At 39.2% G+C, this 9483-nt stretch overlaps 2 protein-coding genes across 4 annotated transcripts in view; one reads left to right on the top strand and one right to left on the bottom strand.

Annotated features, from left to right (window-relative positions):
* Positions 1-5262, top strand: part of wdr55 (WD repeat domain 55) — a 7412-nt gene extending 2150 nt beyond the window's left edge. Inside the window, exons 3-8 of the mRNA XM_016492245.1 lie at positions 648-748; positions 836-923; positions 1040-1219; positions 2300-2399; positions 2691-2860; positions 4646-5262. Coding sequence (XP_016347731.1) covers positions 648-748; positions 836-923; positions 1040-1219; positions 2300-2399; positions 2691-2860; positions 4646-4982 — 976 coding nt within the window. The 3' untranslated portion in view covers positions 4983-5262. The remainder of the gene's footprint in view (positions 1-647; positions 749-835; positions 924-1039; positions 1220-2299; positions 2400-2690; positions 2861-4645) is intronic.
* A 328-nt stretch (positions 5263-5590) lies between these two features.
* LOC107692995 (15-hydroxyprostaglandin dehydrogenase [NAD(+)]-like) overlaps positions 5591-9483 on the bottom strand; it is a 9040-nt gene continuing 5147 nt past the window's right edge. For all 3 annotated transcript variants that reach the window (XM_016492242.1, XM_016492239.1, XM_016492240.1), the window contains exons 5-8: positions 9082-9178; positions 6803-6879; positions 6554-6717; positions 5591-6435 (exon numbers count right to left, since the gene is read on the bottom strand). In XM_016492242.1, coding sequence (XP_016347728.1) covers positions 6285-6435; positions 6554-6717; positions 6803-6879; positions 9082-9178 — 489 coding nt within the window. In that variant the 3' untranslated portion in view covers positions 5591-6284. The remainder of the gene's footprint in view (positions 6436-6553; positions 6718-6802; positions 6880-9081; positions 9179-9483) is intronic.

The raw sequence follows: 9483 nt of genomic DNA, 5'->3' as shown, positions 1-9483 counted from the left end.
TCTTCAGAAATCATTCTAATATGCTGATTTGCTGCTCAAGAAACATTTCTGATTATTATCAATGTTGAAAACAGTGCTGCACAATATTTTTGTGGAAACTGTGATACATTTTATGTTTCAGGATTCACAGATGAATAGAAAGTTCAGAAGAACAGCATTTATTTGAAATAGAATCTTTTGTGACACTTTTGATCAATTTAATGCATCCTTGATGAATAAAAGTATTGTTATTTTTTAAAAATCACACTTAGCCCAAACGTTTGAATGATAATCACTGATAATAATCAGCAAATCAGCATATTAGAATGATTTCTGAAGATCATGTGACACTGAAGACTGGAGTAATGATGCTGAAAATACAGCTGCGCATCACAGAAATACATTACAGTTTAACAGCGATTCACATAGAAAACAGCTTTTTAAATTGTAATAATATTTTACAATTTTACTGTATTTTTGAACAAATAAATGCAGCCTTGATGAGCAGAAGAGATAAAAAACTCAGCTCGGTGAGTGCTCGATATAAACATTTAAAAAACTATAGAAGGATTTATCAGCTCTTATCCTGTAACAGGAGAAGGATTCTGCTCCGAGTGTTAATGCAGTCAATCTAGGTTCAGCAGAAACTCACGGACTCTGATTTGCAGATTCTCGTACTCCTGCGCTGAAGGAGCAAACAAAGAGCTGTGGTCATCAGGACATCATCTGAAGTCCTGCAGGAAAGTGCTGTTCTCCGGCGATGGACAGAGTCAGTGTTTGTGTCTCCTTTCATTGCTTCAGTGTTGATCAGTTCTTCACTTGTTTCTCCAGTGACTCTCTCCTCTGTGTTCCTCAGAGCTCTTCAGCGTGTCTAAAGACAAGGCCGTTCACATCATGGACGTGGAGGCTGGGAAACTGCTGACACGCATCCCCAAAGCTCACAAGTACCTGATGTTCCCGTTCATGTCTTAAACAGCCGTTCTTTAAGATTTATAAGAGGAAAGCTGATGGAATGTTCTTTGAACAGTGAAGTCATTGGTGTTTTTGATTTTTTTTCGAGGGCCCCCATCAACGCCCTGCTGCTGGTGGATGAGAATATCTTTGCGACGGGCGATGACGAGGGAATGCTGAAGGTCTGGGACGTGAGGAGAGGAACCTCGTTCATGGATCTGAAGCAGCATGAGGATTTTATCAGTGATATCACCATCGATCAGGACAAACGGACCCTGCTCACTTCCAGGTGCTGTCTCCAGCCTCACCGCTTACGCTCGCTTTCTTTAAAGGAGACATATTATGCCCCTTTTTACAATATGTAATATAAGTCTCTAGTGTCCCCAGAATGTGTCTGTGAAGTTTCAGCTCAAAATACTCCATTTATTACATCATTTTGAAAATGCCTATTTTGAGTGGAAGCAGAAACACGCTGTTTTTCATGCCTGTCTCTTTAAATGCAAATGAGCTGCTACTCCCCGCCTAGCTCTGCTAAAAAACATCTGTTTTGGATCTGATTATCATGTTTATCATGCTGAAATCATGTGTTTTAAACCATATGAGTTTAAACTTCTGATATAAGGTTTTCTGAGAGCACACATCTGAAGCACACGCACAGAAAGCGGCTGTCGCAGCATGTGAGTACTAAACTAAGTTCTCATTCACACACAAGTTTACGTTAAAAACACACGAGTTACAAAAACAGTGGGTTATGTCTGTGAAGGTAAACAGCTGGGAAATAAATCACATGTTTATTTTAGATCTGTGTGGCAGCAGCAATATACAGTAAATAAATAATAAATCCTCTGCTCAGTTGTCTCCTCTGAGGCTGGGACTCTAAACAGTGTTCTGTGCTCATCTGTGCAGACAAACACAGAACAGTTAGCATGTTTTGCTCAAACTTTCGTCATGGCATTAGAGCTGCTACACTGCTGTCGCTTGCGAAATCAAAATAACAGCGCCGTGGGTGGAAACTTACAGATTAAGGGGCGGTGATATTATAATGAGATCCCTTTGCAAAGTCACCAAGGGATCTAAATCAGACGCGCTCGTTTTCTGAGACGCTTGCAGAAAAAGGCTTCCCAAAACGAAGTTACTGGGTTAATCTTTTTCACGTTTCCTTGGTTGGTAGATGCACCGGGGACCTGATTATAGCACTTAAAACCTGGAAAACTCAGATTTTCATGATGTGTCACCTTTAAAAGAAATGGCGCTTGCTTTGACGTCTAATGTGATGCAATGCCTTTCCTACATTAGGTGTGATAAGTGTGCAAACTGATGTTTGATTGGATGATATCATGGTGTGTTTGTGACTTTGTTTCATTTGTAGTGGCGACGGCACTATGGGTGTGTTCAATATAAGAAGACGAAGATTTGAACTGCTTTCCGAGTTCCAGAATGGAGATCTTAACTCTGTTTGCATTATGAAAGTGAGTCTAAACCGCGTCACTATAGTGCTAATGAACCATTTCAGACACAATCTGACTTCACATTCACTAGTCGCTTCGGGTAAATAACTAGAAGAATAACAGAGAACGGTAAACGGTGAGGCATTGGTGCTACAAACCATATGATTATAGACATAAAATAGCCGTTTGCAGCATAATGGACTGTTTTTAGAGTGACTGAGAAGCAGGTGACACGGGAAGACTCGCACATTCAAGGAACAAAGGCTGATAATGCAGTTTTAATCATGAAAATCCTCTTTGTTTGCCACACAGAGAGGCCGTAAGGTCGTTTGTGGATCCGGCGAGGGCAAAATCTACATTTTTAACTGGAATGGTTTTGGTGCCACCAGCGACCGGTTTGCGGTTCAGGCCGAGTCTGTGGATTGTATCGTGCCGATCACTGACAGCATTCTGTGTGCCGCCTCCACCGACGGAGTCATCAGGTGAACAGGTTCTCATTTTAATAGACCTTAAACTGTAATGTATTTCTGTGATCAAAGCTGATCATTTTTTCAGCATCATTACTCCAGTCTTCAGTGTCACATGATCTTCAGAAATCATAATAATATGCTGATTTATTATCAGTTGTGCTGCTTCATATTTTGTTTGGAAACTGATACTTTTTTTCAGGATTCTTTGATGAATAAAAAGTTAAAAAGAACAGCATTTATTCAAAATATAAATCTTTTCTAACAATATAAGTCTTTGCTGTCACTTCTTATCAATTTAACACATCCTTGCTGAATAAAAGTTTTAATTTCTTTCAAAAAAAGAAAGAATAAAAATGTACTGACCCCAAACTGTTGAACGGTAGTGTATATTGTTAGAAAAGATTTATATTTTGAATAAATGCTGTTCTTTTTAACTTTTTATTCATCAAAGAATCCTGAAAAAAAGTATCACAGCTTCCAAAAAAATATTAAGCAGCACAACTGATAATAAATCAGCATATTATACTGATTTCTGAAGATCATGTGACACTGAAGACTGGAGTAATGATGCTGAAAATACAGTTGCGCATCACAGAAATACAGTACAGTTTCATGTATACTAAAATAGAAAAACATTATTTTACATCATAATGATATTTCACAATATTTGAAATTTTTTGATTTTTGATCAAATAAATGCAGCCTTGATGAGCAGAAGAGACTTCTGTAAAAACATTAAAACCGTCCTGATCCCAAACTTTTGACTGGTAGTGTGTATACATACATATATCAGTTACGAGTGTAATTACTCTTTCAGCTCATATATTATTATTTCAAAGGGTATTTTGGTGGTGATCAGGAGAGTTATGTTCCTGACACATGATTTTCTCCAAAATACATTCTCATTGATCAGTGCTTTAACATTTAACAACCACCCACTTCATCCATGGATCATGGGGGCAAGTTTTGTGCAATACACATTTACCGTACACAAGTTCATTCATTTTTTTATTTTTTTAGTGAGAATACTCGGGAATTTATTTGACTGCACAGTTTGTTTTTCAAGCCAATTATTAAAGCCTTTATAACAAGATTGATATCTATAACGATAACTATGAACATAAATAGAGAAATCCAGACCACAGCTATCATGACAATCACACGTCACTTTCAGAAGATGAACAATAAATACTCTGACAGCCAATCACAATCCACCGACTTTAGAGTTTGAGCATTTAAAGCGACAGATGACAAAAATATATTTATCGTAATAATTATCTTTATAGTTATGGTTCTTAGTGTGAACGGGCCTCAACTCGTTAACAGCACTGTTCAGATTTTTCCAAATTATTCTTTTTTCCAGCTACTGAATTATTATAAAACAGATAGTTCCGGTGCTTGATTCTGATTGGTTGAGCTGCGTTCGAAGCTGTTGTAAATTACTCTACAAAGTAACATACACCTTTGTTTACGTTTGTGTGTTGCTCGGCAACCACTTTGTAGCAACCACAACTGTTTCTGAGGAGCTACATTGTTTGGTGGAAGAATACTGTTTTTATTAATATCATTACACTTTATTTGCTCTGTTTTATTTTGTGAAACCTTACTACGTATATGGAATAACCGTTTTATAAAAGCAATAAGCTCTGTGAAGCCGTGGGGCTTATTGCTTTATTAAAACATGTCAATCAAAATCTTTCCTATAGACACTGATATAGTTAGTGTTATAGTTTTGGTTGTACTCCGGATGCACATCTCTTCTCTTCTGAAACTAATGCTTCAGTCCTCCGTCCGCAGAGCTGTGAGTGTCCTGCCGAACCGTGTTCTGGGCAGCGTCGGGCAGCACGCCGGCGAGTCCATCGAGGAGATCGCGAGATCCAGAGACACACGCTTCCTCGCCAGCTGCGCTCACGACCAGCTCGTCAAGTTCTGGGACATCTCCAGCTTACCAGACACCAGAGTCAGCGATTACCGGCGGAGAAAGAAGAAAGACCGACGCCTCAAAGCTCTGAGTAATAAAGCTTTCGACACGGGACAGGATTTCTTCGCCGGCCTTTTAGACTCAACTGAAGAAAACCGGAATAAAGAAGATGAGGAGGAGGAGGAGGAGGACAGTGACAGCGGGAGCGACTGAAAATACTTAACTCCTGCAATACTGTGTTGCCATTTCTATATTTCATGTATATTTTCTGAATCAGTTTCTCACACATGCACACATTAAATTATATGCTATTACACATCTGTATTTGTATAATATATCATTTAGAATACATGCTGTGCTGTCATAAACTTTGTTACATTCTTTGCCCAAGAAACATCAAATAACACGTTCACATGAAACAGACAGTATTTGAAACAAAAGTTTCTATGTGACCCTGGAGCACAAAACCAGTCATAAGGGTCAATTTTTTTTTAATTGAGATGTATGCATCATCTGAAGCTGAATAAATATCTTTCCATTGATGTATGGTTTGTTAGGATCGGACAATATTTGGCTGAGAGACAACTATTTGAAAATCTGGAATCTGAGGGTGCAAAAAAATCTAAATATTGAGAAAATCATCTTTAAAGTTGTTCAAATGAAGTTCTTAGCAATGCATATTACTAATCAAACATTAAGTTTTGATATATTTACGGTAGGACATTTACTAAATATCTTCATGGAACATGATCTTTACTTAATATCCTAATGATTTTTGGCATAAAAGAAAAATCAATAATTTTGACCCATACAATGTATTGTTGGCTATTGCTACAAATATACCCCAGCGACTTAACACTGCTTTTGTGCTCCAGGGTCACATATTGTGTTTCGTTTACTTCTACTAACTCATCTAGGGAGCACAGCACTAGTCACTACAATACTTTTTTTCTTTTGCAATTGAGGTGCAAAATTTAATTGTAATTGAATTTCAACACAAACATGTAATAGCTTATTTATTTCAACAAATTTGGAAAGCAAACCACGTATTCAGAATATTTCGAGGTATAGTTTTGCACAATAAATGTAAAAATGCATGAACATACAGTACAGTGGAGCCCAAGGATGTGATGTTTCCGTCTATATTTGGGAATTACAGAACTATTTTCTAGTTCCCAAACAGCCTGATCTGTGGCTCTTGTACTGCCTGTCAGATTTCCCGGATTCGGAATATTCTCCATAACAGATCTGAATAACAGAAATGCTGAAATTCATGGTTGTAATAATTACAGAAGCAGCTCCAAAGAATAAATCTGACATCTTTAATGTTTCGCTAATCTTTACTCTGGCTGATTTAGTCAAAATTATCTTTACATGAAGCCATTCTTAGGTTGACGTCCTGTCTTGGTTTGGTTTAAAAAACTATCTTTCTTTAAAAGATCTCTGATGAAACCTTTAATCCCAAACTCAAATCCGTCCACTAACACAGGTGCGGCTGAGACTGAAGCTGATTGGCTACTCGAGACTGACCGGAGTAGATGGCATGTTTTTGCCTCGTTCGGGGAAAGAAACAAAAGCTGCCCCCTCGGGATCAATCATCAGAACGTCTCCATTCTTGCTCTCATCTTTCACAAGAACAAGAAAGGCCTTGGCAACAACATCAGCCCTGCGATGAAAACACAATTATATGACCGTACAAAGCTTTCTCAGTTTTGATGTTAAACTCAAACCCTTGTTTTATCTGTCACGTGTCTCTCTCCTGATATGAAGGTTTGTTAACTCACTCCAGACAGCCGCGGTTCTCCATCATCGTGTCTGCAATACCCTTCAGTGGAAAGAAACTTCCAATATGCTCTTCTGAACTCATGACGGACAGAAGACTGGTCTTCACAAACCACGGACAGAGAACGTTGATCCTCACCCCGTAGTTAGCCAGCTTGGAAACGGCCTGTTGATGAGCAATTAAAGAAAAAACTCAAAAGACTTTCTCTTTCACAAAACAAAACGTGATGCTTTATATGTAAAATACGTACTGCCATGGCACGACTGAATCCCACCACGCCGTGTTTAGTTGCTGTGTAGATGGGCGCCATCGGCAAAGGCCCCAAACCTGCGGCCAACAGGCGAAGATTCAGTCAACACGTGGCTTTATTACAGCAACAGATCTGCCATCATTTACCTCAAAATGTTCTCAGTGGGTTTTTTTGGGGTCGAAAACAACTTTGGACCCCATTGACTTACATTGTAAGAACAAAAGCAGCGGAAACATTCTTTAAAGTATCTTCATTTGTGCCCAACAGATGAAAGTCAGTCATACTGGTTGAAATAACATGAGGTAAATGATGAGAGAAGTTTCATTTTTAGATGAACTATCCATTCATCATAGGTTTACGAAAGTCTTTACCGTTTTTCTCAATTGCTTTGGCTCAATTCTCAAATGAGAGTTTTTTTCCTGATGTTTCTTGTTCACATCAGATTTGAATTTCTTACAGATTTAGATGTGTTTTGGCACGTGTGTGCAAAAGAGAAGTATGATTGTCTACAATTTGCACATTAACTAAATGCACATGGCTTGTCAAAACTGATGAGTTGATTCTCAGTGGAAACGTCAAACTCTTCACAACTTCTAAACTTTCTTGCATTGTGTGAGCCATCACATGCAAACTGATCCATTCAGTCATCAGACGTGTGTATGCTCCATAGATATCTGACATGGGATGGTTGTGATGTCTGCTAAGTTGGGAAATGGCTTGCCATTAGGGTTGCAAAGGGGCAGAAATTTTCCAGGATTTTTTTGGAAACTTGGGAAAATGTTGTACATTTTCGGAAACTTTTCCACCCCTTTGCAAACCTACTTGCCATTGTAATGAAATAGGAATCACAATCTTGCCAATCAGCCAAGTTTGGAAGCATATATATGGAGTTTGCCCAGCACAATAACTATTATTTCAGAACGAGGAGGAACGTCATAACCCTAAACAGCAGCAGCTACAGCACTACTGTATGAATACATTTATATTTATACAGTACATTTATCTGTAGAAATGTGTTCCATGTAAACTGTGAAAATTGATACTTGCTTGTCGTGAAAGAGGAAGTCATGTAAGAATGTGCGGTGGAGCTGTTAGGGGAAGACAGTAGACCGAGTGTGTGAAAATGATTACGCTATGGTGTTACAGTTTCAGACATTGTGCCGATTAATACAAGTTAGATGGGATGCAATTTTAGGATGCAGTCAAATGTTGATGAAAGAGATGAGTTTTCAGCTGTCGCTTGAAAATTGTCAGAGGTTCAGCATTCCAGATGAGGGTGGGCAGATCATTCCACCAGCCAGGAACGGTGAATGGAAATGTTCTGGAAAGTGATTTTGTGCCTCTCTGTGATGGAACCACGAGGCGTCGCTCACTTGTACATCTCAGGCTTCTGCAGGGGATGTAGATTCGAGTGAGTGGAAGTAGGAGGGTGAGGAGTCCGTGGCTGTTCTATATGCAAGCCTCAATGACTTGAACTTGATGTGAGCTGCAACCAGTAGCCAGTGCAAGGAGATAAAGAGAGGTGCCCTTTTGGGCTCATTGAAGACCAGTCATGCTGCTGCATTCTGAATCATTTGAAGAGGTTTGATTGCACATGATGGAAGCCCAGCCAGAAGAGCATTGCAGTAGTCCAGCCTAAAAAATGACAAGGGCCTGGACAAGACGTTGTGTTGCATGCTCCGTTAGAAAGGGCCTGAACTTTCTGATGTTGTGCAATGCAACCTGCAGTTTTTGCAATGTGGTCTTTGAAAGTCAGCTGGTCATCAAAGATTACACCAAGATTTCTGACCGAACTTGATGGGGTAGTGGTTGATTAACCTAGCTGGATGGTGAAATCATGCTGTAGAGTCGGAGTGGCACAGACAAAACTGACACTCTTGTATAGTATAGAAAGCAGTCTGTCAACAAAAATAGTAAAAAAAAAACAATTTGCATATAACAAGATTGAATTTGCATATACCATGAAATGAAACCTGCATATAACAAATATGTCCATGTTGAAAAAAACAAAAAATTTTTTTGAGCAGTGTGACTCACACCATGACAAAAATCAAGTCACTGACACAATAACTAGGTTTTGAAGCATGAATTAAATGTTTTGGGTGAGTTACTACATTTTGCAGACATGCAATACAGTTCTGATGTTCCAGCAAACAGTTGTGACAATTGCACTTACAGTTTAGAGAATGTTAAGACTGTTTCGAAAAATGTGCTAAAGCGATTGAGAAAAACTGTAATTGTTTAATCTGTGTTTATTTTAAACAGAGACGGTATCAAACCTGCCATAGATGAAATGTTGACAATGACTCCTCCATTGCCACTGTTTTCCTTCTTCATATGTTCTAGAGCGAGATACGTTCCTCTGACCACTCCACCCTGAGACGAGCACAAAACACCTTCAGCTGAAAACACAGACGGACGAACAGACAGATAGACACACAGACAGATGGACGGACAGACAGACAGGTGGACTGACACACAGATAGACGGACAGACAGACACACACACACACACACACACACAGACAGACGAACAGACAGATAGACAGACAGATGGACGGACAGACAGACAGGTGGACGGACACACAGATGGATGGACAGACAGACAGACGGACACACAGACAGACGAACAGACAGATAGACAGACAGATGGACGGACACACAGACAGACAGACAGACAGA

This window comes from Sinocyclocheilus anshuiensis, unplaced genomic scaffold (genome assembly GCF_001515605.1).
Source record: "Sinocyclocheilus anshuiensis isolate Anshui unplaced genomic scaffold, SAMN03320099.WGS_v1.1 scaffold658, whole genome shotgun sequence".
Taxonomy (NCBI): Eukaryota; Metazoa; Chordata; class Actinopteri; order Cypriniformes; family Cyprinidae; genus Sinocyclocheilus; species Sinocyclocheilus anshuiensis.
The sequence above is the reverse complement of the archived record's forward strand: the minus strand, read 5'-3'. Positions and strand labels throughout refer to the sequence as shown.